The sequence below is a fragment of the Balaenoptera ricei genome, chromosome 17, assembly GCF_028023285.1.
Source record: "Balaenoptera ricei isolate mBalRic1 chromosome 17, mBalRic1.hap2, whole genome shotgun sequence".
In the NCBI taxonomy this organism is placed as follows: domain Eukaryota; kingdom Metazoa; phylum Chordata; class Mammalia; order Artiodactyla; family Balaenopteridae; genus Balaenoptera; species Balaenoptera ricei.
In genome coordinates this window covers 81,296,491-81,321,194 of record NC_082655.1, presented here as the reverse complement: position 1 = coordinate 81,321,194, position 24,704 = coordinate 81,296,491, and the positions used below count along the sequence as shown (strand labels likewise).

General features: G+C 41.9%; 1 protein-coding gene across 1 annotated transcript in view; it reads left to right on the top strand.

Annotated features, from left to right (window-relative positions):
* SNTG1 (syntrophin gamma 1) overlaps window positions 1–24,704 on the top strand; it is a 472,569-nt gene that overhangs the window by 343,895 nt on the left and 103,970 nt on the right. Inside the window, exons 10-12 of the mRNA XM_059901577.1 lie at window positions 1,711–1,793; window positions 7,391–7,521; window positions 18,094–18,223. Coding sequence (XP_059757560.1) covers window positions 1,711–1,793; window positions 7,391–7,521; window positions 18,094–18,223 — 344 coding nt within the window. The remainder of the gene's footprint in view (window positions 1–1,710; window positions 1,794–7,390; window positions 7,522–18,093; window positions 18,224–24,704) is intronic.

Here is a 24,704-nt window from a genome sequence, read left to right as displayed (position 1 = left end):
AGTGTCCTGTTTCATTGCTTTTCACTTTATTTGTATTATTTTCTGTCTTCTGTTTACTTTGTTTGCTCTTCCACTTCTGACATCTTAAGACACAGGCATAGATCACTGAGTTTACATCTACCGTCTTTTTGTGCTATAGTTAAGTCTTTAAATTCCAAAGGACTGTTGTCGATGCATTACAGAATTTGATATGCTATGTTTTCCTTTTATTCACTTCAAAATGCATATGAGTTTTAAAGTAATATGTGTGTCCATTAAAAATATTGTCTCATAAGAGAGAAATGCAGAGAAAACATCAAAAGAAAAAATAGCAAAAACAAAGTATGAACTTCTTAAGATTTAAAGAGTGTGAAAACTGTATCTAGGCTATATATATCTAGGCAAAAAAGCCTGTTTCCCTTCTTAGCACCAGGAAAACTATAGAATTTCAGGGTCTTAAAAGAAGAGAGCAGCGTCATTTTTTGGGTTTTTTTGAGCACGTCGGTTAATACATTAGGAGCGTAACCTGTAATGATGTTTGCATTTAAGCATTGTATGTCAAATAGAAATTGGGAATCAATTACATTAATAGATCATATTTATCTACATTAACAACTCCAAAAATATAATGTTTACAGAAAAAGCAATGAATCAGAAATCAAGAAATATGTATTTTAATCCTGACTGAAACAATTACTAAATTGTAAAATCTTAGAAAAATCACAAATCTTTAAGACATATATTACTCATCTTTTTTTTTATACAGCAGGTTTTTATTAGTTATTTTATACATATTAAACACTCATCTTTAAAAAATAGACATTGGTAGGTTTCTCATGAGGATCTAATACGAGGTGTTTTAGTTGCAAATTCACAAAATTAAATAGTGTCAGTGAGGGTGCTTCCAATTACAGTATATACCAAGAACAGTTGTAAAGACAGAGCACTTACAAACTTTTTTTGCATCATGGAGAATTATGGTAAATAAACATGGGATTTGCTAGTAGATTAATACATGACATTAAATAGAATTTTGTAGCCAAACAAAATCTTGCACTTAGAAATCATTCTAAGTATGATTCATAAGAATAGGCCACTTTGGATAATAAAATGAAATAGTATTTTTTATATGGTTGCATATTTCCCTTAATAAAACCTTAATATTTCTGAAATAAAAGATAAATATTTAGACGTAGAGAGTGGACTTGAGGACACGGGGAGGGGGAGGGGTAATCTGGGATGAAGTGAGAGAGTGGCATGGACATATATACACTACCAAATGTAAAATAGATAGCTAGTGGGAAGCAGCCACATAGCACAGGCAGATCAGCTCGGTGCTTTGTGACCACCTAGAGGGGTGGCATAGGGAGGGTGGGAGGGAGACGCAAGAGGGAGGAGATATGGGGATACATGTATACGTATAGCTGATTCACTTTGTTATAAAGCAGAAACTAACATACCATTGTCAAGCAATTATACTCCAATAAAGATGTTAAAAAAAGAAAAGAAAAGAAAAGATAAATATTTGCAGGTCTCTTTTGGGGCTACCTTAGGTTTTAATTTTTATTTTTGTTTACTTGCAAAACCCTGGCTTTGATATAAGTGAAATACAGATGTATTTTACTACCTGGCTTACCTGATACCACTGAGTGTAGTGAAGTACGCCATGTAGAAGGTGTCTGTGTAGAACAGGTGGGCTTCTAACCAGCGATGCTGTGACTCTTCCCGCAGGTGCACCGAGTGACCAGAGCAGTGGCACCTCGTCTCCCCTCTGCGACAGTGGCTTACACCTCAACTATCACCCCAACAACACAGTAAGAGGCTCAGGGCACAGTGCCCATTAATGAGGAGGGCACCCAAGAAAAATAGATGTAGTTACATAGAGTTTGCACAAGCTGGTCTAGGACAGGTTTCTCTGATACAGTTGAAATCCTCGGCTGCTTTATTTTTTGAGAATTATGATAATTCGGGGAGGAGAAAAATAAGTAGGTCTGTTATTTTTTACTGTTATTTTTTCCCCTCTCAGGTCTGTATTAAGCCCTTTGTAAGCTATAGAGACGACTTCGAGAGGTCACGTGTAAAATCATACAATCATTTTATAACATTGCATATTATATGTAATATCATGTCCTAAATAATTCGACATAATTTTTATCATTTTTCTTTTGAAATTATTTAGCTAAAAGTAGCTATCTAATTTGCCATATATTAGGATTGCTTAGCAATCTTCATGCACACCAGGGAATTAATGCAAAGGGAGAAAATCTAACCTACACATTGTGTAAAATGTGAGGAATATTAAACTATACATGTATTTACTAATTGGTAAATTTGGCATGTTTGTTTTATAAAGTGTCCATTTTTATTTTCCACCTGTACTCTGGAGTAAACAGGTTTTTTTTTTTCTTTTATAAATATTTTGAAACTCCTTGTATTTCACCCTTCAAAACATGTGCACATTCTAAAGACAAAATGATTCCCTCTGGTTAAATGTGAGACTAACAATTTCCCCTGTGCTCACAAACGTGAAGAGGAGCAGAGCTCACTTTCGTAGGATTTTATTTTCCTGTTCCGCGTATTAGGATGTACGTGACGTGGAGCTGCTTCTGACTTGTGTGGTTCACTGTCCATTGGAAATTCTTGACCTACCTGTGGCATTTTACTTCAGGGTCCTCCTTCTGGACATCTGCAGGGCTCCGCGGCCTTCAGTGTACAGAACTGCACAGCATTAGTCTCAGCGGAGTCCCACAGGCCTCCACGTCTTTTTCACTTGTTTGCTTTTTTGCTCTGAAAGAGGAACCCTTGGCAACATCCAAGGTTATCTCTACAAGTATAAACCAACCCCATCTGGGTGTACTTCACTGCCCTTCTCTTTTACTTTTGTTACCAGAGAAATAACTGTCACACAATAGTTAATACTTAAAATGCGGGCTCTTCAGAAGATGGCAGGATCTGAGTGACTTAATTTCCTGATGAGAGAACGAATGTACACGTCCTGTGCTCCCATCAGCTCCCTCCTCAAGGCTCTTACAACCTCCAGCCCAGTCTTTGCCTCTTGCTTCAGTAATTGCTCTGCTCGCCTCCGTCCCTTCCGGTGGAGACGCCCTTGAGGCCTTTGCTGTCTTTCCAGTCCTTTGCGGTGGGCAGTGCCCTGACCCCCGCTGCTGTGAGTGTCTCTGCCCCTCTTACAGGAGTCTCTGCCTGGAATCGGTGTGGCTGCAGCCGAGGACGCAGAGGTGGGGCACAGAGGCTGCCTCCCCGGCCTTGGCAGGTGACACGGGGGCCACCCGCCCTCAGGAGCCCACATATAGCCAGGTGTTCCCTCCTCATCCGCTTTCTCCTGAGAGCTTTCCCCACCCATGTCACTCACACAAGAGTCCCCATCTCAGTTCTGCCATTTACTGCAGAGTGGGGACAAAGGTGCCTGGGAATGTTTTTATTCTAGTTCTTGCCCCTGTGCCCTTGGACTCCTGTGTAATAATAAGTGGGCAGGAAGGTCTGTGGGTAGGAGCCTTCTGGTCTGTCTTTAACTCATTCCACTGATGTACACAACAGCATCTACAGACTTGGTTACGTGACGTGTGCCTCTAGGTGGCTGCCTGATGTAATGTCTTCCTTTACAAAGGCTTAATGAGAGTAAGGAAGCCGCTCAGCAGTTCTGTAACGTGGCTGTCCCAAACAAATCCAGCTGTAAACTTTTCAGAAAATCTATCATCATAAATTGTTCTCACTGAGTTGTGTCGTTCCGTTTTCAAGAGGCGTATTTTATTTCCGTTTTTAGCATTAGGATTGAACATTATTTGACATTGCTAAAGATCTTTAAGTGTAAGGAAATTAATGGCACTTACGATGTTTTAGACAATAAGAATCAAGACATATATAAATCAAAGTGTAATAAAAGTAAAGACAGTAATTGCATTTAAGTTAATTGGATATTTGCTGAGAACCTACTCTGAGAAAACCCTCTTCAAGGTGCCATGGGAAAAAGTCCATTATGGTTCCTGACCCCAAAAAGTTTAAAATCCAGATTTATAAAAGTAACTGTAATGTAAACAGGAAAATTACAATGGATGTTAGCATTCTAATATCAGAGAAAAGGGCTGCTAGAGTCTTTGAACATCTGACTTACAAAAATCAACAAAAATGGGGGACTTCAGACCAAACGTGAGCCCACCCGGGAATCAGACCTGAGTGGGTCACGCAGACTCGGCACCCGGTTGAGGGGGTGGAGGACGTGTCTACTCAGAGGTTCATGAAATGAGGGGCAGTCAGAAGCACGTCTCCTCCTGACCCATCACTGAATAATGAGGCACCTGGGAGGCGCGTTCCACAGAAAGTGTGTGGATCGCGGAGACGGGGTCCGTAAGAGAAGCACTCGGTCCTCTGCTGTGTCTGCATCCTCACCTCTATCCCAGGCCCAGGGACTCTGTTTTTAGTTCCTGTGCCTTAATTGTTCTCTGAAGGAAATTTTGCATGAGCAGGTGCCATTTGAGTTCCCTCAAACATTCTGTGTACATTTTAAGGCAGCATTTTACACATATGAGAAAATAACACCTTATAATATATATATTAACATCACTCCACTTTCTTACATAAAAATGTAGTCTAGTCCTTCTAAGGGCCTGAGATCACTAATTTGTATACAAGATTCTCCCGGTTTGCTAGCCAAAGTGAGGAAAGAATTTGCTTTGTGCTCACCAGGAGGCTTAAATTCAGATAACCAGCTAACCAGATTCTGAGAAACATTTTTCTTAACTATATGCCTTTAATGAATACTTTTATGCCAAATCCTTAAAAAATTTGGATCAACGTTCTGCCCTGTATGCTATTCTATTTTGGCTTGATAATTGCTCTTGAGGTTACTGTATGGCAATATACCTTGAAATGTGTTACATTTTGAGAAGAGAGTTTATTTTAAAGTAAAGACTATGTAAACGCTACTTTTCCCGTTCACACTATTCATATTACAGGAAACAACATTCTTGACACTGAAGAATAAAGCTCTTGGAAAGTAGTTACGGGCCTTAAAGCCATAAAAATTTTGTGTTTTTAGATCATTTTATATACAATTAAAAATAACTCCAAGACTGCTGTTACACAACAAGACTAGAAAGCAAATTTATATTCTACTATTGGAATTAAAATAAATAATACGGATAAATAATTTTCAAAAGATACCAGATATTCCACTGTAAATAACAGATCTGTAAAATGAAATACATTAACCCTGATTAGCTCAGTAGCTGAAGTGGGACTTATCTCGTATTTTTTATAAGAAAGAAACAGAAAAGAAAGTGACATGTTTACAACTTTGGTACATAAAGACATCCAGTCGGGGTGCTACATCAGGACATGTCAGAGATCACATGTGTTTTTACATCTGCCTATCCATGAAGTCTATAAAATGTGATTTGTAAAACTTACCATCCTCACCTATTGGTGATTGTCATTCTCCATATTCCATTACCTGTGTCTTTTATGTTCTTTTACATTTTCTGTCTGTTCAGGGAACAGGATCTCTTTGTGCTTTTCATAACGACAGGAAATAAATAATTTGCCTAAAGTTATGTTGCAAAACTGTGAAATAATCTAGACAGACATCTGAGTCATTCTTTCCATGGTTTCAGCTCTGATTATGAATTAAATGTTGTGCTGTGGTGTCAGAGAGACATAGGTCGGAGTGAATCCTGGCCCTGTTACTGACAGGCTGGGGGCCTCGGGTAGACGCCTGACTCTACAACCTCTCAGGCGTGGGCCTCGAGCACGGGCCCGGGAGCAGGTTTCAGCCGCGCGCTGCTGTGAGCTTAGTAGCAGGGCTGCTCGGTCAGGTCCGGCCTGGCCACAGAAACCGCGCCCCTTTACCCCAGGGCGTCACACGGGATTGTGGTTTCAAGTGCCCTCATGCAGAAAAGACGGGAAGCAATAATTTACTGCTTGTAAAAACCTTTAGGTTTTCCTTTGGTGACAGCCTTGTCTTTGGAGATGGGTGCGGTGTGGCACAGAAGAGCTACATAACTTGCCCCAGGACTCATCAGTTGGGAAACCGGGATTTTGAACCCAGATGGTCTAATTCTTATGGGGAGCCTCAGACCTCACCCCGCCGTTGCATGACCACTGCCTGATCCCGGTCACATGCTGACCATCTGTGACATCTGACGTGAGGGCCAGGAGGAAGGAAACGATCAATGGGAAACCTGGGTCTGTGCCTTTCAGTCACGGCGGAAGCACTGGAAGCAGCCGTCTTGCACCAAAGGCTGTGTGTCCCGGAGGCCTGCCACCAGTGGAGCCCCTTGCTCTTGTCAGCCAGGCCTCCCTCCCGGGTGCTCTGAAATGCTCGCAGGAGTTCGTAGACTTTCATTGGCACCATTAATGGTTGACAATTAACCTAATGCCAGAGAACTCTCAACCTCTGGTGAAAATAATGGAAGTGTCCCCCTCCCCCCAAATAAGCAATTTTGAAGAAGTTCATACCAGAAAGAAAAGTTAATAATATCTAGACTCACAGAGGTTCAACATTTAGACTAAAGTAGAATCTCCTTCTAGCATCACCACTCAAAAATTATAGAATCTAGAGCCTAGCGAGAAATCCGTGTCAGCAGTTCTCTGATCAAAGGGAGCCGTGGCTTGTACCGCCCAGGCCGACTACACGTCAACATCATTCCTGTGCTGGTGCCAGGAAACATCTTAACGGGAAGCTGATCCAATGAAAGAAACGTGGATCAATGTCAGCTGAAAAGCTCAAACGTTATTCAAAGATGTGTCTTTTGTATACATAAGGAAAAAACTTAAGCTTTTTATGAAACTTAAAATATATGTAGTTTTGAACCAGTAGTAGTTGTCTTAACATTAAAACGATATAAGAAAATACACACATTTTATTGACATAAACATGAAATTAAAACAATGGACAAAGATTTCCTTGAGTAGTGTTCGAGGGTTGTTTTATAGGAATATTCATTCTACTCAAAAATATTTTTAAGTAAGTGATGAATCACAAGCCCTTATATCAACGTTTAGTGCTTAGCAGATAGAAAATGTTTGCTAATTGAACTTACTTGATTTTTGTCACCTACTAGTTCACTGTAATTACAGTTCTGCCCCATCTTTCTCATTCTTGAATGAATTCAGTCGTCGCTACTTTATTTCTTCTTCCTTCTCCTCTGCCCATTTTTCATGTTTTCACTAAAATTCTTAATCTCAGTGATTCCCTCCTCGCTTTCTTATAGAATTCCATTAACAGCGAAATTAACAAATATAACTTTATTGCCAACGAACAGGGATTTCTTGTGGTGTTCTATAAATGTCTTTTGATCATTTAAGGGTAAAATACCCCTCAAATGAAAAGGGTGTGGTGTCGACACTGAAAACACAGAAACAGAGCAGCAACGCTGAACGTTTGTTTCCTCTCCAGGACACGCTGTCCTGCTCTTCGTGGCCCGCGTCCCCGGGCCTGCGGTGGGAAAAGCGATGGTGTGACCTCAGGCTGATTCCTCTTCTCCATTCCCGGTTCTCCCAGTACGTGCCCGGGACAGACCTGAGTCGGTGAGTTCATGTCAGTGGCCTCCGCCCGTCTGTTGGTTGAAAGTGAGACCCGGAGTGAAACGTGTAACATGACCTGCCTTATGGGTCTTACCTTCAGGTTTCTAAAAGTCGGAAGACCCGCAGAAGAATAGCATAATGTAGTGAAACACAGCTCACCGCAGGTGCTCGAGGCATAGGTTTGGCGCAGTTCTCAGCCCTGCTGACCGAGCCCCGGTGACAGTCGGGCACCAGCCCCATCACCCTGTGGCCTCTGAGTCGGGGGTCAGCTCAGTGGCTGGGTCGGCTCTGCTGCCACCAGGGAGGGTGGGCGGAAGGGGCCAGTGGGCACTGCTTTCTCGCGGCCGGGCAGTGGTGAACGTTCAGCTCTCCATGGGACTCGGCTGACAGAGGACAGGGGGTGGAGGGGGAGCTGAGGGCAGCCAGCCGGCTCCCACCGCCTCACCCCACCTCGGGGACGACGGGTGGCTTGGAGCCTGAGGTCCTGCTGGGCCGGAGCGGTCAGCAAGGGAAGGGGGACAGAGAGCTGGGCAGCCCCGCCTCGGGCCCCCTCACTCGGTCCAGCGGCTGCAGGCGGGTATGGAGGCTCGGCTCCCCGCTGGACCTCACGCTACCGGCACGGGGAGCGGGGAGCTTGGAGGGCTGCTTGCTTCACGCGGGTGGGGCTGGGCAGGGCAGCTTCCTGCTCGACCCCTTGAACACCAGCAGGCGGGGAAGAGGCGGACAGGGGAAGACCAGCTCCTGCTCTGTCTGCTGAAAGCCTGGGGGGAAGGGCGGTGGTGCCACTGATGTTTGGCCAGATGAGGGCAGGTCGCCAAAAAGGTGGAATGCTTTTAGCCCACTGGTTTGCTAGCCTTTTAACTACGAGGACAGACGTTCCTTGAAGCACTTTCTTGTCTTGCTGTTGGTCATCCTGGACGGAGACCCCGGAGCACCCTGCTTAGGATACACGGGAGGCGACAGGGGAGTTCGGGTGACTGACCTCCCTGTCGCCTCTCAGCCCCACGGCCCGCAGCAGTCGCCTTACGCTTCCGCCTTTCAGGAGCTGCCTGTGCTGGCCCTCGGGTCACGTTCAAGGTCCTTTAGTTGTATTAGGGAGCCCTTGGGAGGGATGGGCTGCGCTCCCTTGCCCGGAATTGGAGGCTCACCGGTACTGATAGTCAGATATTTTTATTATGTATTTAATAGTGTTCCCTAATTTTTGTTACAATTACTTCTTTGACCAATCCACTATTTACAAGTGTATTGCAAAATTTCAAAATAGTTTGAGATTTTTTAAATTATCTCTTTTGTTATTGCTTTCTCGTATGATTTCATGCTGAATGGTTTCAGTGCTTTGATATTTGTTGAGACTTGATCTCACCTAGTATATAAATAATTTGGACAAGTGTTCCATATGCACTTCAAAGAATGTGCAGTGTCATTTTCCTTAGTTCAGTGTCTACATGTTTCAACTAGGTTGTATTTGTTCATTAGGGATTCTGATCCTCTGTATCACTAATAATGTTTGTGTCTGTTTATTGTCTCAGATATTGAGAGAAATGCATTAGTCTCCCAGTACGATGGTGGCTTTGTGTATTTCTCCTTTTAAGTGTGTCATTATTATTTGCTTTATATATTTAATTCTATATTATAGGATACAAACAGATTTAGATTTTTTACAATTTCCTGATGATGACCCTTTTATCATTATGAAATGTCCTATATCTCTGGAATTTTTTCTTACCTTCAATAATTACATCAGGTATCTACACTGTATATTCTTTTATCCATTTCTTTCAACTTTTTTTAGCCCTGTGCTATAATATGTATCTCTTCTGTGTCACATATACTTTTTTGTTTTTTTAAATTCAAAGTAACAATCTTAGTCTTTTAATTGGATTATTTAGTCTAGTTGCTTTTAACATAATCACTGGTATATCAGAGATTATATCTGCCATCTTAGTATTTGCTTTCTATTCAACACTCTAGCTCTTGTTTTTTATAATTAAAATTTTTGTTTTGAGATAATTATAGATTCATATGCAGTTGTAGAAATAATAGAGAGAGGGGCTTCCCTGGTGGCGCAGTGGTTGAGAGTCTGCCTGCCAATGCAGGGGACACGGGTTCGAGCCCTGGTCTGGGAAGATCCCACATGCCGCGGAGCAACTGGGCCCGTGAGCCACAACTGCTGAGCCTGCGCGTCTGGAGCCTGTGCTCCGCAGCAAGAGAGGCCGCGATGGTGAGAGGCCCGCGCGCCGCGATGAAGAGTGGCCCCCACTTGCCACAACTGGAGGAAGCCCTCGCACAGAAACGAAGACCCAACACAGCCAAAAATAAAAAAATAATAAATAAATAATAAATTTAAAAAAAAAAAAAAAAAAAAAAAGAAATAATAGAGAGAGATTACATTTATTTTTTGCCCATTTTCCCAAATGGTAACATCTTGCAAAATTATAGTACAACACCCCATTTAGGAAACTGACATTGACAAAATCCACCACTCATTCATTCAGATTTCACATGCCTGAGTGTGTGTGTGTGTCTGTGTGTCTGTATGTTTAGTTCTATAGAATTATATCACATGCTCATGTTCTCATATCCACCATCCCAAGCACAAGGTAGAAGAGTTCCATCACCACAAGAACGCTCCTGTTGCCTGTCTATAACCATGCCAGCATCCTTCTTCCCCATCACATGACAACTCACTACTCTGTTCTTCACCTCTAATTATTTTGTCATTTTAAGAACATTATATAAATGGAATCCTACATTATGTAACTGTATTGGATTGAATTTTCTCACTCAGCGTAATTCTTTGGTAATTCTTCCTAGTAGTTGCACTTTTCAATTGTTTATCCCTTTTTATTTCCAATAGTATTCTGATAGTTTGGATGTATCACATTTTAAAAATTCATCCCTTAAAGGACATCTGGGTTGTTCCAGTTAATTCTAAATAAAGATGCAAAATGTTTTGTATAGATTTTTGTGGGAATGTGCCTTTTCATTTCTTCAGGTAAATGTTCAAGAACTCGAGTACTTGGCTGTGTGATAACAGCATGTTTAGTTTATTGAGAAACAGACACATTGTTTTGTAGGCGGCTGTACAGTTTTGCATTCCCACCAGCAGGATATGAGCCATCCAGTTTCTCTACATCTTTGCCAGGATTGGGAGTTGTTGCTGTCTTTTACTTTACCATTCTTACAGGTGTAAGATATAGGTATGATATATCATTGTGACCTGAATTTGCGTATCCTAGTGATGTTCAACATCTTTTCATGTGCTTATTTATCACATGAAATCCTCTTTGGTGAAATGTCTCTTTGTCTTTTGACCATTTTGTAATTGGCTTTGCTTATATATTTTTTTTTATTTTTTTACTGTTGAGATTTGAGTTTTATATATATTCAAGAAAAAAGTCCTTTGTCTCAACACACTAGTTTCTGTATTCTGTTTTCTTTAACTTTTTTCTTACTTTTTGAAATAATTAAACATTTTTATTATTTAATATTCCCTCTATTATATTGTTATATATGCATTCTTTTATTTTGTTTTAGTTATTGCCTAAACGTTAGACCATATGTCTTAGTCCTTCCAGGCTGCTATAACAAAATACAGCAGATAATAACAGCAATAAACAACAGAAATTTGTTTCTCACGGTTCTGGATGCTGGAAGTCCTACATTAAGGCACCTAGATCATGTTCTAGTCCTTTGATGAAGCCCCCCCACCCCTTCTTCGTTCATATCTGGTGTCTTCTCACTCTGTCCTCACTTGGTGGAAGGGTCATGGATCTCTCTGGAAGCTCGTTTATAAATCACTAACCCCAGTTCACGAGGACTCGCCCCCCCATGGCTTTAGCCTCTCCCCAAAGCCCCACCTCTCAACACCATCACATTGGTCACTGGGATTTTGAAACATGAATAGGAGGTGGGGCACCAACACTCAGACCATAGTACCATCCATACATGATTTATTAGTGTTTAATGCAATTTATTAATTTTGCCTCTTTCAGAAAATTCTAGAAACTTAGAACACTTTAACTAATTCCTTTATTTCTTTCTTGTCTTTGGGCATATATATATATATAGATTTGAATTATATATGTATCTTAAATTCCTCAAGATATTTAATTATTTTCAGCTATTATTCAAATGTATCCTACCTTTAATCTTTCTGTTTCTCTTTATTTTTTTCTTTTGTTTCTATTTTTCTTCTGCTTTAAGAACTTTTGAAATGTTTCTGTTAATGGTATTTTTAATGTGTACACTTGTTTTCTTTTGTTTTTACTTTAAAAAATTTTTGTAGTTACATGATTTAAAACTAGTTAGCTAAAGCAATTTATGAGAAAAAAGAAATTGTGTGAATCCAGATGACTTCTTACATTTTTACTTTTATGGCACCTCAACCCATCAACAGCTTTTAGCGATTGAATTAATTTCACTCAGTAAATATGACAGTAATAAGCAGTTATAAACACAGCACTATTCTGAGTGGATTGCACAGCAGCTCAGATTGTTCCCGCATTCGCTCAATAAGTACTGATTTCATGCCGATGTGGGAGGTGTTGTGTTTGCTTCTTCCTGTGAAGGAGCTCACAGTCCGGTGGCAGTGGAAACAGTGAGAGGATGAAAAAGAAAAGATAAATTATTGGCCCAAGACGACAGATATACAAAATTGTTGAGCTTGGTTCGAAACCTAGGATGTTATGTGCTGGTTGGTTTGGCCAAGGCCCATAATTTTAACTCTGATGATGTGATACGTCTCATACTTAATGGCAACAAAGTTGTGTCACTGTCATATACTATTATGTAGCATGAATTAAAACATCACACTATTTTATCAGTGGGGAGACAGTTTATGTTCATCGTATAGTAATGATTTAGAAGTATATGTGTCTCAGTTCTGAAGTATCAAAATATGACAGAACATTGCAGTATCAGGGAATTAGAATGGGCAGGTTATTAAGGAGAAGAAAGTGGTTGATGGTATTAACTACAGAATAGAAATACTGAATAGACTGAGAAACAGATTAAGCTTAAGGTGACTTTGGCTAGAGTAATTATTGGAGTGAATTAGATAGAGAAAAATGTTTGTTATGAGAAGGATAGTGACGATAAAGTAAGGGAAACGGTGTGTAAGGACGTGTCATCCATAGTGTGATGGGGGATGGGATAGAAAATTCAAGACGTCTCCTGCTCGTGCTTACTGGCTGAGGGGAAGGAGGAGAAAGAGCAGCCCCGTTTGGTGCACCATTGCCTTTGCTCTTCCGTCGCTCTGTTACAGGTGGTGCTGTGCAGATGGGCTGGGAGTCATTGAACGGATTGACTTTCTTCCATTTTCACAGACAGGCCAGCAGGTCCATAAGGACTTCACTCTATGTGAAGCCGGAACAATTGATGATTTAAAAAATATATTCAACTAAATAACATTAAGATCCTAGTCGATTTCACCTACTCTATGAGCCATGCAGTATCCCTTTGTATATGTTTGGAAGTAAGATGTCCTTCAGTAGGGGGATGGATAAATAAACTATGGTACACCCAGATAGTAGAATATTATTCAGCCCCAAAAAGAAATGAACTGCTGAGCCATGAAAAGACATGGGAGAACCACAGATGCATGTCACTAAGTGAAAGAAGGCAATCTGAAAATCCTACACACTGATTCCAACTATATGACCTTCTGGAAAAGGTGAAACTATGGAGACAGTAAAAACATCAGTGGTTGCCAGCGGTTGGGAGGTGGAGAGAGACGAAGAGGCAGAGCAGAGATATTTGGGGGAGTGAAAATACTCTGGATTATGTTATAATAATAGATATATGTCATTATATATTTGCCCAAACCCATAAAATGTGGAACACCATGAGTAAACCCTAATCTAAACTATGGACCTTGGGTGATATGACGTGTTGTTGTAGGCTCACTAATTATAACAAAAGTGCAACTCTCTTGTGGTAGATGTTGATAACAGAGAGGGGGTGTGTGTGTGTGTGTATGTGTGCAGGAAGTCTATGGGAAATCTCTATACTTTCCCCTCAATGTTGCTATAAACCTAAAACTTCTCTTTACAAAAGTCTTTAAAATGTGAGGTATGCAGGGCAAATGTTGCCATCTTCCTCTTACACAGAGAGAAATTAGAGGTCGGAGAGTTGCATAAAATCAAGGTACTTGCAATGCCTTGCAGATTTTAACTGAAGCGGGACAGAAGGGCATTGCAGATAGAGAACAGTGGGGAAAAGCCTCTGTTGAATAAAAGTTCAGGGCTTGTGTCGGATTGGTGAATTTCAGCTTTGGAAAATAGGTAACAAAATGGTTTGGAAGAGCTTCTCTACAACCTCACCAAATAGGTCAGGTTTTGAGCCTGAACCATAAAAGCTGTGATGAGATGGTGCCCCAAGGTAGCATCACGAGCAGAAATGATCTGAACTCAGTGAGAAACAGAGCACATTGCTGGAATCATTAACCCGAGCGGGTTTTTTTGTTTGTTTGGTTGGTTGGTTGGTTGGTTGGTTGGTTTAGTTTTTCCTTTCCTTAATCATCTCCCCAAATTGTTAATAACCGATCAAGAAAAATGGCCCGTTTTTCAAATACTGCTTGAGTCAGTGCTTTCCTACATACAGAGAACCACTCTCATGGAACAATCTTATGTTCATCCTGAGTATTGGGATGCCCTTCTTGCTTCTCTCCTGCCTTCATTAACATTTTTCCATGTTCTTATCCACCACAGAGAGAACATATTTGTATCATAAAATACAAATATGATCCTTTCACTCCAAAGAGTCAGTGTTCCCACGGCCCTGCCTGACTCAGGATTAGTTGGAAATGCCACCACGTAGTTGGCAAAGCTCTCATTGATCAGGCTTTGCTTTATTGCCACCTTCATGACTCACCGCTGCCCCAGACACACATCGCAACGAGCCAAACAGCCCCTGTTTCTCACAACCTCTCACGCTTTCACGCTGCTGATATTTGGTTCTGGAGTAACTACCTCCCATCTAAAATGTGCACTTTCTCTCCTCTCCCACGTCTAAGCCATTCATCCAGTTGGATCCAAAACCCAGGAGCAATGTGGACTCTGCCTGCTCCCTCGTATTCTGTGAAAGGAAGCAATCACTGACCCGCAGACTTTCTAACGCCCTTATAAATCCCGGGAGCTAACTGTTTTATTTTCACTCTCACTAACGCACGTGTATTTCGGTCCCACGTCATCTCGTAGCCGCCAGGTACCCTACACGGTGGGGCAGGACCGCCCACTCCAAGCAAATCTGACCGTGGGAGGCCGCCACGAGGTTCAGCCGTGGGTCCCGTGGGCTCTAAGCTCCTTCCGTGTTCACACCCTCCTCCTCCGAGCCCGCCTGCTTTCCCATGATGTCCCCACTCCTTTTCCTGGACAAGGCCATCTGGCCACTCCAAACCTGTATAGTTGAGTCTCTACAGCTCTCACCCCTCCTGCTTGAAATGCCTTCTCCGACTCACTCCTCACAAATTCAGCATCTCCGACACGTGACTTCATGTGGCATACAATGGACAGTCAAAACATGAATTACTCAGCTGTGTTCATGAGAAATGTGTGTGTTTTCATGTAAACGCATATTATATTGAAAATTATTTATGAATATTTTTAGTGAGCAGTCTACTTTTCACACAAAGAAAGACTAAGTTTGTATTTTTTTTTAAATTATTTATTTATTATTTATTTATGGCTGTGTTGGGTCTTCGTTTCTGTGCGAGGGCTCTCTCTAGTTGCGTCAAGCCGGAGGCACTCTTCATTGTGGTGCGCGGGCCTCTCACTATCGCGGCCTCTCTTGTTGCGGAGCACAGGCTCCAGACGCGCAGGCTCAGTAGTTGTGGCTCACGGGCCCAGTTGCTCCGCGGCATGTGGGATCTTCCCAGACCAGGGCTCAAACCCGTGTCCCCCGCATCGGCAGGCAGACTCTCAACCACTGCGCCACCAGGGAAGCCCCTAAGTTTGTATTTTAAATGAATAAAACTACTCTGAAATTCAGCAACATTTGAGAATAACTTTTGCTGCCAGAGTTGTGATCAAGAATCCTTAAAAAAATAGAAAAAATGATATTGAGCAGAAAGTGGAAAAATAATCTGCACTCAAAAGTTCAGATTTTCTAACTGTAATCATGTCACTGCTTTTTTCAGCCAGTGTGTGTGTTTTTGTATCTGTGTGTGTGTGTGTGTGTGTGTGTGTGTACAAAGAATCATAATTTAGTCTGAGAATCCTCAAGACTACTACAAATATTGTTAAAGTTTCATGTTTCCCAGTACTACAATACTAACTTAATGGGTAATGTAGTTTATTGATTTCAGAGAGTATATGCTCAAATAAGATAAAACAAATAAGTTTTTTTTTTTTTTTTTACAATTACTGATTATCTTGACTCAAAGTATTACATTTTCTAAAAGCTACAAATACAGCCACAGCACCGCAGTTCTTGCGAAGTGCTGGGTGACACATTCTTGCAAAACTCTCTCAAATATTGCGTCAAGACCACACATTAAAGGCTCATTCAGGGAGCTCCAGTGATTAGTGAAAGTATTTGGGTCCCACCAGTTACTACACAAATCTGTGAAGTATATTTTTCTCATTTTCTGTTAGGGGAAATTGAGGTGCAACTAAGTGGACTAATTTGCCAGTATTCTTATTTATTCAATAGCAGAGGCAGAAATAGGACCCAGGCTATAATCTTTATGACCAATTTATTTTGTAAGAGGTTGTATGTAAGCAAATAAACTGTTCAAATACTTCACTTATATTCATGAAAGGGTTTCCAACAAATCAACCTGAAAAGTGGAAACAGAATGTAAAAACTGATAGATATTAGTGTATAAGCCTGGGTTTATATAAGGTTAGTCCTTTAGAATTATTCCATGTGGAGACTGTGTAGCATGTGTGGTTACAAAGACTGCAGATTTCCTCTAAGTGCATTAACTCTAATCAGCTAAAAATATCCAGCTGCCACGATTCATTTAAAGCAGAGAGGACAAATATGTTGAAGACATTCTTTAATTTATGGTGCATGAAGCAATGGTTATGATAATCAGAGAGCAGAAAGAAGTGTATGTTACTAACTCAAATTAGTTCTCATTTTCCATGGAGAGTTGAGCTTCTCTCTGCATACTTTAAATGTCTTACTCACTCTTGAATATCAAAATTAAAGTTAAGAAAGTCACGTGAAGTTGCAGTATTCTTTTTGTGCTGTGCGTATTTTTTCTTGTCACAAATTCAAAAGAATATTATTTCAAAGAGACACACAATAGTTGTCCCCTCAGGCTTTTCATGTATTTTTAAGAGCAAACAAAAAAGAATATTTGAACACTTCCCTGTAATCATTTGAAAGTGCTGGTCAAGGCTATCGGAACAAGTTTCTCTGAAAACATTAATAATGTGGATGCAGAGAGCCGTAGGTGTGAGTCTTTGCTACGTGTCCGGTTCTGAAATCTGGACCAGTCTTATGGGACACGAGAGTGACACAGGCCTCCTGATGAAACTGGGCCAGAGAAATGCCGCTCGCGGTGTCTTTGTTTGCAGAAATGAAATCACGTGTAATATCCACAAACTCCTACTTACAAAGTTCAGAAGAGACAAAAAAGCAATTTAATTGGAGAAAAATATATAAATGTACACTATTTACTTAGCATTTTGAATACTGAACTACACAATTTTTCTATTGCTTCAGAAATGGCTGGGATTTAAAGATAGTGTGTGCATTTTCTAAAGTGTATTATGTTGCACCACAGAGGCATTTGACTACTTTCCATTCATTTTGGGATTTTCATCCATTCCTCTCCATTAAGCTTGTATTGAAACATGCAAGAACTTGAAACAGGAAGATAAAAGTAAATAATGAAAGCTGTAGGAAACTGCTTTAAACTCAACAGCACTTTTGTAGACCATTTAGGATGGCATCACTGAATGTTCTCTAACAACAACAAAATCTCAGTAGAAGACCATAGAGATATTTAGGCTGGCCACCGCATTTTAAGGAAAGTTTAGTTGTTACTGAAATGCGAACATCCACATAAATTTCGAGCGTGAGTATTTAGACGTGGAGAAGAACTGTGAACCTCTTGTCCGAAACCATCTTAGAGAAGATGAGGAGCAACTGGCTTAACAGCTGACAAAGTGCTTCAGCTCATGACAACAAAAGATTTTATATGATGCTCGGTATCTGTGCGTGTGGTTTTTGTGTGATCTTTCCGCTGTACATCAGAAATGCATTGAAAAGTGTCAAGAGGAGACGATGGTGGCCAAAATAATGGATAAACATCTGTGTATAACTTTATGGCACACTGGAGAAAGAATCCCTCTCAAATGTCTTAGATATGCATCTCAAAGATTCTCCAAATGTATCTGAATCTCAAGATGCTTTGTAGTCATTCAAAGTTGTGTGTTGTCTGGGTTCATCTTTAGTGTTCCATTTAAAAACGGATGTTTTTAAAAGAGAAGTAAGCAAATATGAATTTGAAGCTGCATTTATGTTGTGTGAAAGAAGAGCTTTTGAACACATAACTATTTCAAGTCGCAAACAGACAAATGAGACGATGTTTTGATCTAATTTGTTCTGACATCTCCGCAGGCAGAACGCTTTTCAAGTCATCGCCGTGGACGGGGTCTGCAGTGGGATCATCCAGTGCCTGTCTGCTGAGGACTGTGGCGAATGGCTGCATGCGGTAGCCACCAATATCTCCAGCCTCACAAAGCACAACGTAAGTAGTGATTCAGGGAGCTCCTGGCCAGTTCCTCAGCCTTGGTGAATTTCTTCAATACATACATAACTTTGCATCAGCTGCTTGGTGTTCTTCTAAGAATGGACCACTGCACACCCATCCTAAAAACTACTGTGGAATGTTTAAAGAAAATCACTCTGTCTTGAGAGTTTAAGTCCAATGTATCAGCTCAACAGTATTGACACCTAAGTTTCCATTCACAAACATTGTAACATCTACATTAGTTAAATAACTGAAAATAGATATTTAGCAGGTAAGCACTAAAATATCTATTATCTGTATCTATATATATCATCCATCTATCTATATCTGTATATCTATCTATATATGCATCTATCTAGATATCTTTACATCGCTTCTCCCTCTGGTTCCTCTGGGATCCCCAAAATTTAGAGTATTAACTTGAAGCAAGTACTGTTTGTTTGCAACTCATGAATCTTAACCTTCACAAATCTATGCAAGTAGGGAGCTGGTTTAGGCTTTAGCTGGGACCCAGCCCCCTAACCCATGGCTCCTGCCCTCCTCTCCTTCCACGGGGTAAGGGAGTAGCCTAAGTAAAGTGAGGGGGCTTCGGCGCAAGCGCGGCTCTAAGGCAAGTCTCTCTGAAGCGTCATCTTCCATTGTTTAGTTTGGTGCCACCTTGGATAATGGTAAAATAAAATCAAAATAGTTTTGTCAAAATATTTTTAACCTTTATATTCAACGATCTAGAAAAAAGTTTTCAGACAGCAAATAGAATTGCATTGTTTTTTTGTCTTGGGTTTTGTGGGGTTTTTCGTCAGTCTGAAACCTCTTGTCCTTTTCTGCGATTCCAATATGATGACACCGCCAGATCAGCAGAGACTGAATCTTGGGTGGACACTCTTGCCCAAACCAGACGTGCCCCAGAGATATTAGCCTGGATTATCCGGGAGGGTCCAGTGTAATCACTAGAGTCTTTAAAAGTGGAAGAAGTAGGAAAACGAGAGGACTAGGGAGATGGCAGCATGGGGAGGGGTAGGGCTGACATTGCTGGCTCTGAAGATGGGGAGGGACCAGGACCCCAAGAGAGCGGGAGGCCAGGAGAAGCTGCCCAAGACAAGGGGACACTGCCCCTCCAGACAGAGACCATCCTGCCCTCACCCTGATCTTATCCCAGAGAGGCCCACTGAGGCTTCTGACCTACAGAACTGCAGGATCACGGATTAGTGTTTCTTTTAAAGCACTGTTTGTGGTAATTTATTATTTCAATAATAGAAAACGAATATAGCACCTATTTATCTTCAAAATAAATCCACTGAATTTTTTTCACTTAATCTAAATCTCATGGTTTAATCTGAAAATCATACTTTTACTCTTTCACGTTTAACTTTTTCGGAATAACCATGACATGCACTTGCATATAACAGAAAACAACCTAATATTTGTATTATTAGTTTGTCCATGTGCAAAGCAGCCTACAATATTGTTTGAGTCCCTAGACCCTTTCAAAATAACTCGTTTGTAATAATATCACAAGAAAAGTCATCATAATTGCTGAGCTAAAGCCACCTGAACGGGGACTGTCTTTGGAGTGGGAAGGGTCTGTGTGTCTCAGTGCCTCGGTGGGCCGGGCAGGGCCGGGAGCCTTCAAATACCACAGAAAGGGGGAGGGAGAAAGGGCAAGAAGCAAGTGAAGGAAGATGGAAGTATAGCTCCGAACACGCTATTGTTTGATCAAAGGGAATTTAAGCTGATGCTTTTGCAGAGGTATGGTTCCCATGGGGAAAGCGTGGCTTTGGTGTCAGGGACTCGGTGTGGAGCCTTGGTCTCTACTCACCTGCTCTGGGACTGGGCTTCGTGGTCCCCTTCGTCAGCGGGCACTGATAGCTTCAGCCACTGTGAGGGTTAAATGAAAAAGTGCTTTAGACATCCTGGCCCTTAAATGATGCTGAAACATTTGCACTTTTTCTTCTCTCCAGCTGCACTCTAGATTAAATGATTTAATCCATAAACCAGCAGTAAATGGCCGTATCGATTTGCTTATTGTATGTGAGGTTGCACATCTTTGTTATGTCCAGTTGTCATTTGAGATTCTTCATCTTCTGAAAGATGGTTGTTTGGATAACAGAATGTTGATAAAACGGAACAAGATGAGTTAAATGTCTGGTAGTGACTAGACCATTAAGCATCTATATTTCTGGCAGCCACAGATCTACCCCTCAGTTCCCTCATCTTTAAAAGAGACAGAGGGAAGACGATAAAAGGCAAAGCTCTCTTTCAGCCAGCATTTCATGAATCTAACCTTTCCAGCCACGCTTTACCGCTCCAGCACTAAAATCAATCCTGATTGATAAGCAGAGAGAATTGCATGTAACATTTCTACTAAGGTTACCTACTGACATAAAGGGATCTCTTCTAGTCTAAATTCTTCCATATATATCCTATGCATGCATTTCCTTTATTGGAATGGAGTATGCTGCTTGAAATGTATCACATGTGTGTGTGTGTGTGTGTGTGTGTGTGCACACGCAGACAGATATAAATATATATGTATATGTAATATGCTTCTATTCTTTTTTAAAAGATTTATTTATTGTTTATTTATTTATTTTATTTATTTTTGGCCGTGTTGGGTCTTAGTTGCGGCATGCGGGATCTTCATTGTGGTGCGCGGGCTTCTCTCTAGTTGTGGCGTGCGGGTTTTCTCTCTCTAGTTGTGACGCCCAGGCTCCAGGGCGCGTGGGCTCTGTAGTTTGCAGCACGCAGGCTCTAGTTGAGGCGAGTGAGGTCAGTAATTGTGGTGCGCGCACGCGGGCTTAGTTGCCCCGTGGCACGTGGGATCTTAGTTCCCCGACCAGGGATCGAACCCGTGTCCCCTGCATTGCAAGGCAGATTCTTTACCACTGGACCACCAGGGAAGTCCCAATGCTTCTATTCTTAGCGGTTCAATGAAAATTACTGTGATCTTAAATAAGAATGATTGCATATATGAGATTTTCAAAATACATAATTCATATTTTATTATGTGAAAGAGAATAGACTCTTTTCCCCAAATGTTTGTATCAATTGAGAATGCTTTCAATAACAAATTAGAGAAATCCTAAATACTGATAGAGTAAATAGTTGGGTTTTTCCCCAAATGAAAAGAATTGTGGATGGTGGCATCTGCTGGAAACCACCGTCCACCCAGAACCCATCCTCTGCCTACACTCATTATTGCTACTATTATCCTCTACCTTTAGAGTGTTGGCTTTTACCTTATGTTTGCCACCTCATGGTAACATAAGGGCTGCAACAGTTCCAAACATCACTTCAGTGTTCAGAACAGGAAAGAAAGGGAAGAAGGATAAGTAGCGCCAGCTACATTTCTCCCCTTTTATCAAGATAAGAGAAAATTTCCCAGAAACCCTTTACTGGACTAATAATGCTCACTTCTCCTCCTGAACTCAGCCCCATGACGATTCTGAGGGGTGGGTGGCCGGAAAGTGGGGTGGCTAGTCTCTGCCTTCTCTAGTGTTTGTAGTGGGAAAACCAAGAAAGAAGACTTGTGAATGGCTTTTGAGTCAGATAACCAACAGTATCTACTACACTGCTTAATACTGAAAACATATTAATTCTAAAAATGATGCATGAACAACCCACACCCCTGTGCTTTTTGTGGAATGGTCACAGTCCTTCAGGATTCACACACACACACACACACACACACACACACACACACACACACATTTCATCAGTCATTTGAGCTCCTGCAGGATGTATTTCAGCCATCTTCCTATATTTTACCCATTTACCTGCAGGAGCAAAAAACATTATTTGGGAGTCATATTTAATCCGTAGAATTCTGCTATTTTAGATGGCAAACACTTACAAGTTGAAAAAAGGGAATTTTTTTCCATAATACCGTTGGTTGTGAAAAGCTAAAGAAGAAACTTCTATTGTGTCTGCCGCATTAAAAAAAGACTCGACAAAGCTTGTAGGTGAATTGAAAGTCATGACAAAATAAAGCCTAGCAGAAAGGAGATTTACCGAAAAGGAACTGAAGTCTGTGATCAGAGGTTGCAGCGTGTGGTTCTGACAGGCATGGGTGTCACTTAAGGAGACTTTTTCTTCCTTTTTATAGCTGCTGATTTTTCTGAGTCCCTAGATGCACTTTAGTGTAGTGTGTTGTTTACTGCATTGCTTCTCCTCACAGACCAAAATGCAAACTTCACACATGCAGATGTCAACCAAAAATGGGTTACAGAGGGTGAAATCAGACAATGGCAGAGTCAATAAATCAAATCAGAAGAAAAGCAAGGGCAAGTCTGGGCATTATGTTGTATGCATGTGTAAAATAACCAACCTACTTTGTCTCTTAGAAAACTACTCACCAACAGTTAAAGTTCTTAAACAATTCTTGATATTGGAGAATATTAGCTGATATTTACTTGCTCAGTCCAGAACGTCGGCTTTGATGTCAACTATAAAGCACGGTCATAAGCAAACAGGCAGTTTTACTGGACAGCTTCCGTGCCAGCCCTGGTCCGGTTGGGCTCTGCCCGCCTGGCCCCGTCCCCGCCTCCCCTTTGGGCCTCATTCTTTCTCTTCTTCCGGCTGAGCATTCCCGGCTCCTAATGTTCCAGGGGCCTCAAAGCCACAGGCGCTGCACAGGGGCCCCTGCCCCGACACCCCACCCTTGTGCCACCCCTGCCCAGGCCTGGACTTCAACGTGGCCTTGGTCGTGTGCATAGTGACGTGACAGGAGCTGACCGTCCTGGGCCCACAGCTGCTCCCAGGCCGATGGAAACTCCACGGGAACGTAGGGTAATTCCTCCCCCGGGGCATTCCTTGTCCAGTGCAAGTCAGGTGGCAGGAGGAAGCAAGCTAACAGAGGACTCGCCTTTGCTCACCGGATGAACCATCTGGAAACGCGGTGACTGCACGAGGCTCTGAAGGCGGGTCACGCCTGGTGAACAACCGACAGCGTTTGATGAGAAGCTCGGGCCCACGGACCGCTCACCGGCTGATGCCTGCTTTCTGCTGCCCGGCCTCCCTTCCCGTCACCTATGACTCTCGCCTCCTGAGGACTGTACATCCTCTTCGGGCTCTGTTCCTCGGGAGGTGAGACCAAGGGCACCGAGCAGTGCACGTTCCCCCAGGAGCGGACGTCGTGTGGAGGAGAAGGGCACTAAGTACGCGGGTGAAAGGCCCGAGGATGTCACGCAGGAAATCACTGGGAGTTTGCAGTGGTTCCACGGAACGTGTCTTAGAACTGCCGTCTTCTGAAACTGAGCTTAACAGCCAGACCCGAGGGAGCAGAGACAGCTGCAGGCCTCTCCCGAGGATCCAGGCTGGGTTCTTACCGTCCACACTGCACGTTCCCCTCCTGAGGAAGCCTGACTAATAATGTGGCAATGATGGGACCTATTCTCTCCACCTGTGGCCAACACCGGCAGATAAAACACATCCCATCACTGCCTGCAACCCAGGGTCCCCAGTGCCTGCACACCCCACCCCCGGCCAGGGTCCCTCCCGCTCACATCTGCTCAGGCATTGTGCGACCTGCTCTAACACTCATGCCAGAGACATGCTTGTTTTGCCAACTATACCAGATGGTTCTTGAGGACAGGGATCTCGTGCCCTTGGCATTCCCTTCACGTCTGACATACAGTCATTTCTGGAGTTCAGTGAATTCATGGAAGAGTAAGTTAGCTCTGAACAAAGAGCTAGACATTTATAAATGGCTACAACCTACTTTTAGCTTTTAGGCTTCTGATTCACAGTAAGATTGTGTGTATGTGTGTGTGTGTGTGTGTGTTTGTGTGTGTGTGTATTATATATACTATGTATGATATATACCATATACATGCTAATCGTAAGGATGGCGACAGGTAAAATTGAAAAGTTCTTGTACTAGAAAAAATAAGAAAGTTCACTTGGGTATAACACTGGGTGGTCATCCTGATGGACTCTTAATAGATAGGTTTTCAAAAGCAACAAGGCAGGCAATTACACTGTACCCATGGGCCTGGGGAGTAACCAAGGTGGCCAGAGCATAGAAGCCATAGTCTGAGAAAAATGGATGAAAAAATTGAGCTGAAATGTGGGCTCCTGAGGCAGAAATCAGTTCTGATTCTTCCCTCTCCTGGTGAAGGCAGTTTTAGCAACAGCTGCAGAATGGATATATCGCCGTGCTGCACCCACAGTAACATCACGTGTCTTCGGGAGGACTTACATCTACGGAATAAAGATCTGGCCGGGTCCTCACACATCAGCTAACTAACATTGGCCACAAATCTCTAAGGAAATTGGGGGACCGTTTCTTGTTTCCATAAGAATTATTTCCTTGGATAAATCTTCAAAATTAATTTTCATGGGAAAATATACCTTGTGAGCAGGGTCCTGCAGCACCCATCCTGAGAGCACATCACTCATCAAAATTGACGTGTACATGAGGTTGAAAAAGTGAAAGAGCAATAGAATTAGGATACAATTTTTTAAATGTAAGCTCATCACT